The sequence below is a fragment of the Panulirus ornatus genome, chromosome 32 (genome assembly GCF_036320965.1).
Source record: "Panulirus ornatus isolate Po-2019 chromosome 32, ASM3632096v1, whole genome shotgun sequence".
Classification (NCBI taxonomy): Eukaryota; Metazoa; Arthropoda; class Malacostraca; order Decapoda; family Palinuridae; genus Panulirus; species Panulirus ornatus.
In genome coordinates this window covers 26,603,927-26,619,789 of record NC_092255.1, presented here as the reverse complement: position 1 = coordinate 26,619,789, position 15,863 = coordinate 26,603,927, and the positions used below count along the sequence as shown (strand labels likewise).

Sequence of the window (15,863 nt, the reverse complement as noted above, 5' to 3'; positions counted from 1 at the left end):
GCATCAAACATCAGAGCATAAAAGCATCAATGACCGCAGTACTTAGTAAATATAGCATTGAGAGTGGGGTACCATTGCACCGGAATTTAGAATGTTCTGATCTTTCATTAAATAGATCATTTCATGAAATAGATTTTTGATTGGAAGATACTACTCTGAAATAAACAGTTTCTCTTGTATTGTACTGTATTGGTGAAAATAAGGTTAAATATTCATTTATTGATGTAGATAATCCCCTATCTGTGTAAATGATTGGTGAATATGTAAATAATGTCCACGAAATATGAAAAAATGTAGAATTTATAAAAAATAATGAATGTTATTGATATAAACCTCAGTCATTTTTACACAGTCACCCTTATAATCATATTTTTCTGTGATCCTCATTTACCTTTTTTTTTTCATGTCCATCTTTGTTACCTTTTGAGTCAATATTAGACTTTGTTGTGCCTTTCATTTTATCAACATTTCTAGGAGATTTAGCTTTGTTTCTTAATAACTCCTTTTCTCCTTGATTAATGTCCTTAGATCTTCATTCCACCATGTTGTTGTTCTCCTTCTACAGCCTAATAATTCAGGGAACATATATAGCAGTATGGACATAGACCCAGAATTAACTTAAATACTAAACATAACTGAAAGAAGAAGAAATAATGACCAAAACTACTCATGACAACATTTGAGATTTGCAAAGCAAACTTCTACTAATAATCCTACCTATATGATACCTTTACCCATACAGTGGAAAAGAATATACTACCCTGTGATTAAATCTAGATACGTCTGTTGATTTGTGTCCTTGGAACTTGCCATACTTAGTTCACTTCTTCTATTATTGATGCCTTCAAATCACAGGAAAGTTCAGTTCCTAAGAGATATTAATCTAAGTAAAAAAAATTCAAGCTATTGGTCAAGGTGAATTAGTTACTGAGTGAATTATTAGCAGCTTGTAGCCAATATTAAAAGCTACTATCTTTGAATTAGATGTTCTCCAGCATTTTTATATTTGCTATACAACTTGAATATCCCTGGGTTAAGGGTAAAAGAATTTTACATTCATATTCCCTGCATGTCCTAGAAGGTAACTAAAGGGGGCAAGAGTTGGGGGCTTGAAACCCCTTTTTATTTCTATGTCTAAAAGATGTAATAGAGGATGGAGCTAAGTGGATAGTGCTCATCCTCATTGAAGGCTTAGGCTAGGGAGTCTAAGTGTTTATGAGTGTAACCAGGTTGAGACGAAAGGAGAAGGAGGTAGTATGTTTGAGAAAAGAAACCTGGATATTCTGGCTCTGAATGAAACAAAAGTCAAGGATAAAGGGAAAGAATGGTTTGGAAATGTCTTAAGAGAAAAGTCAGGGGTTGGTGAGAGGACAAGAGCTCAGGAAGGAAAAGCACTACTCCTGAAGCAGAAGCTGTGGGGGTGTGTGAATGAGTGTAAGGAAGTGAATTCAAGATTAATGAGGGTAAAGATGAAATTGAATGACGGAATATGGGTGCCTGTTAGTGCTTATGCACCTGGCCATGAGAAGAAAGATCATGAGAGGCAAGTGCTTTGGGAGCAGCTGATAGAATGTGTCAGCAGTTTTGATGCAAGAGAGCAGGTATTAGTGATGGATGATTTAAAGGTTCAGGTGAGTAATGTGGCACTTGAGGGTATAATAATGGGACTTGGGATATTCAATAAATTGAATGGAAATGGTGAACAGCTTGTGGAGTTGGATTCTGGAAAAGAGCTGGTGATTGGGAATACCTGGTTTAAAAATAGGGATTTGCAAAATTATACATATGTAAGTTGGAATGGTGGCCAGCAAACATTATTGGATTATATATTAAATGATTGGTGTGTAAAAGAGAGACTTTTGGATGTGAATGTGCTGAGAGGGACAGCTGGTGGGATGCTCACCTTGTAACTTGTGGAGGTGAGGGTGAAGATTTGTAAAGGTTTTTGGAAAAAAGAGGTAACGTAATGGGTAAGAAGAGTGTGGTGCGAGTGAGTGAGATTGGAAAGAAACATGTGCAAAGAAATACCTGGGGAGGTTGAGTATAGATTGGCAAAAGATGAGAGAAAATGAAGCAAGGGGAGTTGGTAAGGAGTGGGAGGCATTTTGGGAAGCAGTGCTGGGATGTGTGAGAGATGCATGTGGCATGCAAAAGGTGGGAGTTGGACAGATTAGTACGGGCAGTGAGTGTTGGGATGCAGAAGTAAAGTTGCCAGTGAAAGAGAGAAGGGAGATATATGGGTGACGCTTACAGGGAAGGAGTTCAGATGACTTGAGATGTGTAAGAGAAAGCAGCATTAAATCAAGAGGAAGGTGCAGGGGTTGAAAAGGGGGGCAAATGAGAGTTGGGATGAGTGGGGAATAAGATGTTTTGAAAGGAGGTTGATAATGTTTCAAATACAAGAGAACAAATAGCAATGTCAGTGAAGGGGGCAAAGGGGAAAGGTGTAATAGGTAATGATGAAGCGAGGAGGAGATGAAGTATTTTGAACTGTTGAATGCATTTGATGATAGGTTGGCAGATATAGGATGTTTGGGTTGGGATGGTATGTGAAATGAGAATGGGATAAGGTGAATTGTGGCAAGGCGGCTGGAGTGGATGGTATTACAATTGAATTTCTTAAGAAAGGAGGATGACTATGTTGTTACCTGGTTAGTTAGGATTTTCATTGTTTGTATAATGTATAGATCATGGTAAGGTGCCTGAGGACTGGCAAAATGCATGTATAGTCTATCTATCTGTCTATCTATTTGTATATCTGATGTCTGTTACCACCTATAACTACCTTGAGGGGAAGGTCATGGAATAGTGTCTCCATAAATAGTGAACTCCAGTCTTGATGCCTCTCCCTTAACAGGCCACTGGCAGAAGGCAACTCTAGTGCAGTGTTTGCAGAAGCTCCTACCTAATGTTCCTTCTGATTTCTTATACTTGATGCTCCTGCCGATATCATTTCCTTCCTATTACTTCTATATATATATATTGCTCCTACCGTTTTGCTAAAGGGTAGGGCTAGTGCATAGTGCTTAGAGCAGGAAAATCTAGAGTTATGGAGAATGAGCTGTGTGAGTTAATTGTTGTCAAGTGTTATATATAACAAAGGTTGTATGTTTGTGGACAGAATTCCAGTAGTTCACATGTGGGTGAGGCAGAAAGAAAAGATTTCTACCTGAGTCAGGGGAGTGCATCTTGATAATCACTAAAGTGCTGGCTCACTATGCAGCTGCCGCTGACCCTCCCAATACCCAGGCGGGTGGTACCGGTAATATACCTCTTTGGTCGTTGTTTGCATACTAACTACTACCTATTGTATGTGTAATGTTACTGTATAAAGGCAAGGTGGATAAAGGTGAGTGTTCAGCTGCTGAGGTATGTTTGTTGTGTGTTATATGGGTGAGTAGTGATTGAGAGGGTGAAGGCATGTACAGAGCATCAGATCAGGGAAAAAGAGTGTGATTTCTGAAGTAGTAGAGGATTTATGGATCAGTTGTTTGCTTTAAGGATTGTGTATGAGAAATACTTAAGAGAAACTGATGGATTTATATGTGGCATATATGGATCTAGAGAAAGCATACAATAAGGTTGATAGAGATGCCTTGTGGAATGCCCTAATGATATATGGAGTGGGAGGAAAGCTGCAGAAGCAGTGAGAAATTTTTATCAAAGGCATGAGGCATACATACAATTAGGAGGAGAGTAGGGTGAATGGTTCCAAGTGAAGTTTGGTCTGCATCTTGGATGTGTGATGTCACTATGGCTGTTTAATTTGTGTATAGATGGGGTGACTAGGGAGGTAAATAAGAAAGTCCTGAAAAGAGGGGCAAGTGTGCATTCTGTAGAGGATGAGGGGGCCAGGGTAGTAAGTCAGGTGTTGTTTGCTGATGATACAGCACTGGTGGCAGATTCAAGTTAGAAACTTCAGAAGTTGGTGACTGAGTTTGGAAGAGTAAATATAGATAAAACAAGGTTATTAAGTTTAGCATGGTTGAGAAATAGGTTAATTGAGTTGTGAGTTTGATTGGAGAAAAATTGGGGGAATGAAGTGTCTTAGATACCTGAGAGTGGAGGCAATTGGAACCATGGAAGTGGATGGGAGTCATAGAGTGGGTGTGTGGGTCAGAGGTTCTGAGAGCACTGAAGACTTTGTGGAAAGGGAGATCTTTATCTGAGAGGGCAAGAATGGGTAGTTCCAATGATATTTTGATGCAAGGCTTGGGCTTAGATGAAGATGTGTGGAGGAGGGTGGATATGTTAGAAATGAAATGTTTAAGGACAGTATGTGGTGTGAGGTGGTTTGAGTAATAAATGGGTAAGAGAGAAGTGTGATAATTAAGTGTGGTTAAGAGGGCTGAAGAGGATGTGCTGAAATGTTTTGGACATATGGAGAGAACATGTGAGGAAAGGTTATCAAAGAGGATATATGTGTATGAAGAGGAGGGAAGAAGGAGGAGGAGACCAAGTTGGAGATGGAAGGAAGGAGTGAAAAAGATTTTGAGTGAACAGGTCCTGAACATGCAGGAGGGTGAAAGGCATGTACCGAACGAAGTGAATTGTAACATTGTGGTGTACAGGGGTCAGTGTGCAGGAGGGTGAAAGGCATGTACCGAATGAACTGAATTGTAACATTGTGGTGTACAGGGGTCAGTGTGCTATTAGTAGACTGGACCAGGGCATGTGAGATAGCCAAGTAAACTGTGGATAGGTCTGTGGGTACTGGTTGCAGATAGAGAGCTGTGGTTTCAGTGCATTAGCCATAACATCTAGGGAATGAATGTGAGCAAATGCAGCCAATCTCCATCTGTTCTTAGTGCTGTCTTGCCAACGTGGAAAACAGCAGTGACGTATGAAAATAATATAGGAGAGTGAAAGGTGTGCACAAGAGAGAGTGAATTGGAATGATGTGGTGTACAAGGGTGGATATACTGTCAGTAGACTGAACCAGGGCATATAAAGTGGCTGGGGGAACCATGGAATGGTCTATGGGGCCTGGTTGTGGGTAGAGCTGTTGTTTCAGTACAATGCTCGTAAAAGATTAGATGAGTGAATGTGACCTTTCTTCGTCTGTTCCTGGTGTTGCCTCAGTAATGCAGGAAACAGCAGACAAACATGAAAGAAAGAAAGAAAGAAAATAATTTTGATTATTATTAGAAACCAAACTGACAATGAATTGATTAAGTTGGCTGTCATCCCAGTCAGAGTTTGACTTTTATGATGGAAAGTCTTCTGCTAGAGTAGTTTAACTCTCTGCACCTAGGTCAGCTGTTTTTGTGCTTGCAGTATTATAATGTACAAATTAGTTTCTCCACAGAAAAGTGACTGTCATGTATACCTTTGTAGATAGTAATTAAAGAGAATTTGCTTTCTGAATTTTTAAGATTATAATAAAATTTCTTTGCAGTAACGAGAGTGATCCAGATGAATATGAAAATACAAAGGATACTGTTGATGGATCTTCAGTTAATGGGGACCTTTATAAATCTTCACAAATAACAGATATTGCTCAGGTGAGCAGAAGAAACTACAATGTATATGTGATCTAAAATTAATAGAACATTAATTTTTTGTTTTTATTGCTTTTAGATAAACTGCATAACCAAATATTGGTTTAGGTGCTAAGGGTTGCTGATTTTTTTTTATTACCTCTTTGATGCAGTTGTAAGGATTAGAACTGTATATCTGTGAACATATACATGTGTGGTTTGGCATGGAAGTGATTGTTGTATATGTTGGTCACTGCTTGTATACATCTCAGTTTGTTTAGAGAACTTGTGCTCTATAGGCAACTGTCATGTGGGCTTGATTACTGATATCTGAATCCATAGATATTTTTTGATTGCTTATACTTTAATTAAAGCTTGCATACATATACATATGGATATGCATGGAGACAGTGATGTACATCTTTCCAGTGCTCTTGTTTTTATATATTTTTGTACATGAACATAGGCTTTGAAGTATTTCAGTGACAAACTATGAGCATTCAGCAACTAGGTAACAACCTTGCTCTGAAAGATGCATCACATAGTGGAAGCAACCAGTACGGGGTCAGAGTGTGATGTTCAGAATTATTTTCTCCATACTCTAGACATGATGGAGGCTCAAGAACATGTTGGCAAGCTGACATATTATATTGGTAGTAAGTGGTTTCATGGGTTCTGCATAGATTTTTTTAGCCTTTGAAGATTCTCATGCTCTGTACTGTATGCGGTTTATCACTACTGTGTCACAGCTTGTGTGCACTATGTGCACTGGGGAAAACAGATTGATCAGTCATCTAGTTTGTTTTATTTATTTTGCTTTGTCGCTGTGTCCCGCGTTTGCGAGGTAGCGCAAGGAAACAGATGAAAGAAATGGCCCAACCCACCCCCCATACACATGTATATACATACACGTCCACACACGCATATATACATACCCATTCATCTCAATGTACACATATATATACACACACAGACACCTACATATATACACATGCACACAATTCACACTGTCTGCCTTTATTCATTCCCGTCGCCACCTCGCCACACATGGAATAACATCCCCCTCCCCCCTCATGTGTGCGAGGTAGTGCTAGGAAAAGACAACAAAGGCCCCATTCGTTCACACTCAGTCTCTAGCTGTCATGCAATAATGCCCGAAACCACAGCTCCCTTTCCACATCCAGGCCCCACAGAACTTTCCATGGTTTACCCCAGACACTTCACATGCCCTGATTCAATCCATTGACAGCACGTCGACCCCGGTATACCACATCATTCCAATTCACTCTATTCCTTGCCTGCCGTTCACCCTCCTGCATGTTCAGGCCCCAATCACTCAAAATCTTTTTCACTCCATCTTTCCACCTCCAATTTGGTCTCCCACTTCTCCTCGTTCCCTCCACCTCTGACACATATATCCTCTTTGTCAGTCTTTCCTCACTCATTCTCTCCATGTGCCCAAACCATTTCAAAACACCCTCTTCTGCTCTCTCAACCACGCTCTTTTTATTTTCACACATCTCTCTTACCCTTACATTACTTATTCGATCAAACCACCTCACACCACATATTGTCTTCAAACATCTCATTTCCAACACATCCACCCTCCTGCGCACAACTCTATCCATAGCCCACGCCTCGCAACCATACAACATTGTTGGAACCACTATTCCTTCAAACATACCCATTTTTGCTTTCCGAGATAATGTTCTTGACTTCCACACACTCTTCAAGGCTCCCAGGATTTTCGCCCCCTCCCCCACCCTCTGATTCACTTCCGCTTCCATGGTTCCATCCGCTGCCAGATCCACTCCCAGATATCTAAAACACTTTACTTCCTCCAGTTTTTCTCCATTCAAACTTACCTCCCAATTGACTTGACCCTCAACCCTACTGTACCTAATAACCTTGCTCTTATTCACATTTACTCGTAACTTTCTTCTCTCACACACTTTACCAAATTCAGTCACCAGCTTCTGCATTTTCTCACATGAATCAGCCACCAGCGCTGTATCATCAGCAAACAACAACTGACTCACTTCCCAAGCTCTCTCATCCCCAACAGACTTCATACTTGCCCCTCTGTCCAAAACCCTTGCATTCACCTCCCTAACGACCCCATCCATAAACAAATTAAACAACCATGGAGACATCACACACCCCTGCCGCAAATCTACATTCACTGAGAACCAATCACTTTCCTCTCTTCCTACACGTACACATGCCTTACATCCTCAATAAAAACTTTTCACTGCTTCTTACAGCTTGCCTCCCACACCATATATTCTTAGTACCTTCCACAGAGCATCTCTATCAACTCTATCATATGCCTTCTCCAGATCCATAAATGCAACATACAAATCCATTTGCTTTTCTAAGTATTTCTCATATACATTCTTCAAAGCAAACACCTGATCCACACATCCTCTACCACTTCTGAAACCACACTGCTCTTCCCCAATCTGATGCTCTGTACATGCCTTCACCCTCTCAATCAATACCCTCCCATATAATTTACCAGGAATACTCGACAAACTTATCTAGTTTGTTGGTTATGAATATATTGATATAAATGTCCTGTCTTCAGTTTTTCGTGGAATTGTGATTTGGAATGGGGTCACTATTTGAGACTCCCATATTCAGCCAGTTCAAGGAAGTGTTCATGGTAAAAGATTCTTGGACACTTTATGAATTCCAATCTTCACATCACCCAACAGTCACAGAAGACTTTGTGAATACTGTTCAGCTGTATTTGTTGCAGTTTCAGCAAACACTTATTTTCAGAACTTTAAATTTCAGTTACTACTTTCCCTTGTGCTCTTTTGAATCATTTGCTTTTCTTCCTTATAGATACCAACCTTACAGTTGACTGTACTATTTCAGTAACAATTTAGCTTTCTCTTTTAACCATATTATACCCTTTGTCATACATCCACATCCAACCATTTGCATGCCATACACTCCACCTGCACACTGATGTACTGCTTTTCTTAGACACTCTCCTCTTCTTCCACCCATGATCATAGCTTCATTTACTTTGGCTGTTTGCCTTTCTTTGCTCAGTGTCTCAGTATTTTTGCACATAGGCCATATCTCTAAGCTTGTTCAGTTTCACCACTGCTTTCATGTGTGTCTCATTTCCTTTTTCTTTGAACCATCATCATTCACTCTTGCCTTCACCAAAAATGGAATGAATTATTCCGCATGCCTCCACTTTTGGCATGTTACTATCCAACAACCTCTCTTTTTCATAACTGTCTGTTGATACATAATTCAGGAACAACTGTTAGCCTCCAACTCCATTCACCCTTGTATACCTGTGCATGATTCTTTTCTTAAACCATACATTCACAATCACAATTCCCCTTGCAGCACACGGCTTGAGAAGTTTCCTTATTTTCATTTACCCCAGGGAACCCCCTGCCCCCCCTCCATTATACCCTTATATGCCACATCACCCACTGTTGAAAAATGGTTCCCTAAGAATAATTTTCATATTTTCTCTTAACATGCATTTTTCTTCTTGACTCCTCTCACTCTCTGGTGCATGAGCACTAACAACCATCCACATTTCATTGCCTAATTTTGTTCTAACCTACAGTAACTCTGAAAATCAAATCCTTTCACTCCCTACCGTAATCCCACAGTTCATTCTGCATTAGAAGGTCCTTCCTTCATTCTAGCCTTCTTACCAGCTTCAGCCTTTACTCCCTGAATATTTCCAAATGCTCTGCCTCCTTACCCTTCTACTTTGTTTTGCTCAGAGCCAGTACATCTAGGTTTTTATTAAACATAGAACTTTCTAAAAGGGGAAACAGAAGAAGTCACGCGGGGAGTGCTCATCCTCCTCGAAGGCTCAGATTGGGGTGTCTAAATGTGTGTGGATGTAACCAAGATGAGAAAAAAGGAGAGATAGGTAGTATGTTTGAGGAAAGGAACCTGGATGTTTTGGCTCTGAGTGAAATGAAGCTCAAGGGTAAAGGGGAAGAGTGGTTTGGGAATGTCTTGGGAGTAAAGTCAGGGGTTAGTGAGAGGACAAGGGCAAGGGGAGTAGCACTACTCCTGAAACAGGAGTGGTGGGAGTATGTGATAGAGTGTAAGAAAGTAAACTCTAGGTTGATATGGGTAAAACTGAAAGTTGATGGAGAGAGATGGGTGATTATTGGTGCATATGCACCTGGGCATTAGAAGAAAGATCATAAGAGGCAAGTGTTTTGGGAACAGCTGAATGAGTGTGTTAGTGGTTTTAATGCACAAGACCGGGTTATAGTGATGGGGGGTGATTTGAATACAAAAGTGAGTAATGTGGCAGTTGAGGGAATAATTGGTATACATGGGGTGTTCAGTGTTGTAAATGGAAATGGTGAAGAGCTTGTAGATTTATGTGCTGAAAAAGGACTGTTGATTGTGAATACCTGGTTTAAAAAGAAAGATATACATAAGTATACATATGTAAGTAGGAGAGATGGCCAGAGAGCGTTATTGGATTACGTGTTAATTAATAGGCACGTGAAAGAGAAACTTTTGGATGTTAATGTGCTGAGAAGTGCAACTGGAGGGATATCTGATCATTATCTTGTGGAGGAGAAGGTGAAGATTTGTAGAGGTTTTCAGAAAAGAAGAGAGAATGTTGGGTGAGGAGTGTGGTGAGAGTAAGTGAGCTTGGGAAGGAGACTTGTGTGAGGAAGTATCAGGAGAGACTGAGTACAGAATGGAAAAAGGTGAGAACAAAGGATGTAAGGGGAGTGGAGGAGGAATGGGATGTATTTAGGGAAGCAGTGATGGTTTGCACAAAAGGTGGGCAGATTAGAAAGGGTAGTGAGTGGTGGGATGAAGAAGTAAGATTATTAGTGGAAGAGACGAGAGAGGCATTTGAACGATTTTTGCAGATGAGATGTTTGAGGACAATATGTGGTGTGAGGTGGTTTGATCGAGTAAGTAGTAATAGGGTAAGAGAGATGTGTGGTAATAAAAAGAGTGTGGTTGAGAGAGCAGAAGAGGGTGTTTCAAAATGGTATGGTCACATGGAGAGAATGAGTGAGGAAAGATCGACCAAGAGGATATATGTGTCAGAGGTGGAGGGAATGAGAAGTTGGAGACCAAATTGGAGGTGGAAAGATGGAGTGAAAAAGATTTTGAGTGATTGGGGCCTGAACATGCAGGAGGGCGAAAGTCATGCAAGGAATAGAGTGAATTGGAACGATGTGGTATACCGGGATCGACGTGCTGTCAGTGGATTTAACCAAGGCATGTGAAGCGTCTGGGGTAAACCATGGAAAGTTCTGTGGGTCCTGGATGTGGAAAGGGAGCTGTGGTTTCGATGCATTATTACATGACAGCTAGAGACTGAGTGTGAACGAATGTGGCCTTTGTTGTCTTCCTAGCGCTACCTCGCACACATTTGGGGGGAGGGGGTTGTTATTTCATGTGTGGCGGGGTGGCGATGGGAATGAATAAAGGCAGACTATGAATTATGTACATGTGTATGTATGTATATGTCTGTGTGTGTATATATATATGTATACATTGAGATGTATAGGTATGTATATTTGCGTGTGTGGACGTATGTGTATATACATGTGTATGTGGGTGGGTTGGGCCATTCTTTTGTCTGTTTCCTTGCGCTACCTTGCTAACTCAGGAGACAGCGACAAAGCAAAATAGATAAATGAATAAATAGAACCTAGCTCTCCCATTCAAAAACTGTCCCAGATATAATCAGATAAGACATATGGTCCAAATATCATACCTCCATATGTTGTACAGGAGCATTCCTCTGAACTATCTCTGATCCTTGATCACCCATATCTTCTCTTTGAAATCATAAACTCTTCCTTCATTTTGGAAGCATGCCATGATGCGGTCCATCCCTAAGAAAGGAGACCATTCTAACCTCTTTTTAAGTATTGCACCATTTTTCCTACTTTCTTGAATACTAAGAATCTTATTCACTTTCAATCCTGTTTCCTTCTTTCTTATTACCAATATAGCTGTTGCAAAATGCGGTGTCTACCATTGATCTCATCTCTTATTTGAGTTACCTCCAACCCTTCAGTGTCAGAGATTTTGATTATTTTTGTTGTTGTTGCCCTTGTCATCTTCAGAGCATTTGACAGACTGTGATGTAAATCTTTACTTTTATTGGTGGCTGGAAATCCTCCCCTCTCGTTTTTTTTTTTTTTTTTCTTGATTTTCCAAAAGAAGGAACAGAGAAGGGGGTCCCTCAAACGCCCAGTCCTCTGTTCTTAACGCTACCTTGTTAAGGCGGGAAATGGCGAATAGTTTGAAAGAAAAAAAGAAATATATATATATATATATATATATATATATATATATATATATATATATATATATATTTTTTTTTTTTATACTTTGTCGCTGTCTCCCGCGTTTGCGAGGTAGCGCAAGGAAACAGACGAAAGAAATGGCCCAACCCCCCCCATACACATGTATATACATACGTCCACACACGCAAATATACATACCTACACAGCTTTCCATGGTTTACCCCAGACGCTTCACATGCCTTGATTCAATCCACTGACAGCACGTCAACCCCGGTATACCACATCGCTCCAATTCACTCTATTCCTTGCCCTCCTTTCACCCTCCTGCATGTTCAGGCCCCGATCACACAAAATCTTTTTCACTCCATCTTTCCACCTCCAATTTGGTCTCCCTCTTCTTCTTGCTCCCTCCACCTCCGACACATATATCCTCTTGGTCAATCTTTCCTCACTCATTCTCTCCATGTGCCCAAACCACTTCAAAACACCCTCTTCTGCTCTCTCAACCATGCTCTTTTTATTTCCACACATCTCTCTTACCCTTACGTTACTCACTCGATCAAACCACCTCACACCACACATTGTCCTCAAACATCTCATTTCCAGCACATCCATCCTCCTGCGCACAACTCTATCCATAGCCCACGTCTCGCAACCATACAACATTGTTGGAACCACTATTCCTTCAAACATACCCATTTTTGCTTTCCGAGATAATGTTCTCGACTTCCACACATTCTTCAAGGCCCCCAGAATTTTCGCCCCCTCCCCCACCCTATGATCCACTTCCGCTTCCATGGTTCCATCCGCTGCCAGATCCACTCCCAGATATCTAAAACACTTCACTTCCTCCAGTTTTTCTCCATTCAAACTCACCTCCCAATTGACTTGACCCTCAACCCTACTGTACCTAATAACCTTGCTCTTATTCACATTTACTCTTAACTTTCTTCTTCCACACACTTTACCAAACTCAGTCACCAGCTTCTGCAGTTTCTCACATGAATCAGCCACCAGCGCTGTATCATCAGCGAACAACAACTGACTCACTTCCCAAGCTCTCTCATCCCCAACAGACTTCATACTTGCCCCTCTTTCCAAAACTCTTGCATTCACCTCCCTAACAACCCCATCCATAAACAAATTAAACAACCATGGAGACATCACACACCCCTGCCGCAAACCTACATTCACTGAGAACCAATCACTTTCCTCTCTTCCTACACGTACACATGCCTTACATCCTCGATAAAAACTTTTCACTGCTTCTAACAACTTGCCTCCCACACCATATATTCTTAATACCTTCCACAGAGCATCTCTATCAACTCTATCATATGCCTTCTCCAGATCCATAAATGCTACATACAAATCCATTTGCTTTTCTAAGTATTTCTCACATACATTCTTCAAAGCAAACACCTGATCCACACATCCTCTACCACTTCTGAAACCACACTGCTCTTCCCCAATCTGATGCTCTGTACATGCCTTCACCCTCTCAATCAATACCCTCCCATATAATTTACCAGGAATACTCAACAAACTTATACCTCTGTAATTTGAGCATTCACTCTTATCCCCTTTGCCTTTGTACAATGGCACTATGCACGCATTCCGCCAATCCTCAGGCACCTCACCATGAGTCATACATACATTAAATAACCTTACCAACCAGTCAACAATACAGTCACCCCCTTTTTTAATAAATTGGGAGGTGAGTTTGAATGGAGAAAAACTGGAGGAAGTGAAGTGTTTTAGATATCTGGGAGTGGATCTGGCAGCGGATGGAACCATGAAAGCGGAAGTGGATCATAGGGTGGGGGAGGGGGCGAAAATTCTGGGAGCCTTGAAGAATGTGTGGAAGTCGAGAACATTATCTCGGAAAGCAAAAATGGGTATGTTTGAAGGAATAGTGGTTCCAACAATGTTGTATGGTTGCGAGGCGTGGGCTATGGATAGAGTTGTGCGCAGGAGGATGGATATGCTGGAAATGAGATGTTTGAGGACAATGTGTGGTGTGAGGTGGTTTGATCGAGTAAGTAACGTAAGGGTAAGAGAGATGTGTGGAAATAAAAAGAGCGTGGTTGAGAGAGCAGAAGAGGATGTTTTGAAATGGTTTGGGCACATGGAGAGAATGAGTGAGGAAAGATTGACCAAGAGGATATATGTGTCGGAGGTGGAGGGAACGAGGAGAAGAGGGAGACCAAATTGGAGGTGGAAAGATGGAGTGAAAAAGATTTTGTGTGATCGGGGCCTGAACATGCAGGAGGGTGAAAGGAGGGCAAGGAATAGAGTGAATTGGAGCGATGTGGTATACCGGGGTTGACGTGCTGTTAGTGGATTGAATCAAGGCATGTGAAGCGTCTTGAGTAAACCATGGAAAGGTGTGTAGGTATGTATATTTGCGTGTGTGGACGTATGTATATACATGTGTATGGGGGTGGGTTGGGCCATTTCTTTCGTCTGTTTCCTTGCGCTACCTCGCAAACGCGGGAGACAGCGGCAAAAAAAAAAATATATATATATATATTTATATATATATATGTATAGGGTAAGAGAGATGCGTGGTAATAAAAAGAGTGTGGTTGAGAGAGCAGAAGAGGGTGTTTTGAAATGGTTTGGTCACATGGGGAGAATAAGTGAGGAAAGATTGACCAAGAGGATATATGTGTCAGAGGTGGAGGGAACAAGAAGTGGGAGACCAAATTGGAGGTGGAAAGATGGAGTGAAAAAGATTTTGAGTGATCAGGGCCTGAACATGCAGGAGGGTGAAAGGCGTGCAAGGAATAGAGTGAATTGGAATGATGTGGTATACCCGGGTCGACGTGCTCTTAATGGATTGAACCAGGGGATGTGAAGCTTCTTGGGTAAACCATGGAAAGTTCTGTGGGGCCTGGATGTGGAAAGGGAGCTGTGGTTTCGATGCATTATTACATGACAGCTAGAGACTGAGTGTGAGCGAATGTGGCCTTTGTTGTCTTTTCCTAGCACTACCTCGCACACATGAGGGGGAGGGGGTTGTTATTTCATGTGTGGCGAGGTGGCGATGGGAATGAATAAAAGCAGACAGTATGAATTATGTACATGTGTACATTTATATGTATATGTCTGTGTATATATATATATATATATATATATATATATATATATATATATATATGTATATGTTGAGATGTATAGGTATGTATATTTGCGTGTGTGGACGTGTATATATATACATGTGTATGTGGGTGGGTTGGGCCATTTTTTCGTCTGCTTCCTTGTGCTACCTCGCTAACGCGGGAGACAGCAACAAAGCAGTTCCATCCACTGCTAAGTCCACTCCCAGATATCTAAAACACTTCACTTCCTCCAATTTTTCTCCATTGAACTTACATCCCAATTTACTTATCCTTCAACCCTACTGAACCTAATATGATAACTTTGCTCATATTCACATTAACTCTCAACTTTCTCCTTTCACACACTTTCCCAAACTCGGTCACCTACCTCTGCAGTTTCTCACACAAATCAGCCACTAGAGCTGTATCATCAGCGAACAACAACTGACTCACTTCCCAGGTCCTCTCATCCACAACAGACCGCAAACTTGCCCCTCTCTCCAAAACTCTTGCATTTACCTCCCTACCCACCCCATCCATAAACAAATTAAAGAACCATTGGGACATCATACACCCCTGCCGCAGACTGACATTTTTTTGTTCTGCCCTCTGCAGCATTGTGAAATGAACAGTAACCTGGTTAAATTCAATAGTAGAGAAACGTAATTTCATCCTAATCTCTTTTGTTTCCAACTGTAATAACTATGCAATAACATAATCATATTGGACATTGTCATACCTTCAATCATTTCTGGAAACTCAGCTCTTTAAACATAACAAAATCTGATTCCCAAAAGCTGAAGATGTGGTGATTTTTGTGAGCTGTAGTTCCATACCAACAGAAGACTCATTCACTATGGTACTAAATACTGCTCACATATATCTGGATGACTCTACTCCCACCTTTTTCTCCTATCACCTTTCTTCAACCGTCCTCTTCACATGTGCAGTGATGTTGCTATCCTCTCTCTGTTTTACAAGTGATATTTTAG

At 41.0% G+C, this 15,863-nt stretch overlaps 1 protein-coding gene across 5 annotated transcripts in view; it reads left to right on the top strand.

Annotated features, from left to right (window-relative positions):
• The window catches only part of LOC139759216 (late secretory pathway protein AVL9 homolog), a 141,147-nt gene that overhangs the window by 41,733 nt on the left and 83,551 nt on the right, over positions 1-15,863 (top strand). For all 5 annotated transcript variants that reach the window (XM_071681301.1, XM_071681300.1, XM_071681297.1 and 2 more), the window contains one exon: positions 5,399-5,504. In XM_071681301.1, the coding sequence (XP_071537402.1) occupies positions 5,399-5,504 (106 nt within the window). The remainder of the gene's footprint in view (positions 1-5,398; positions 5,505-15,863) is intronic.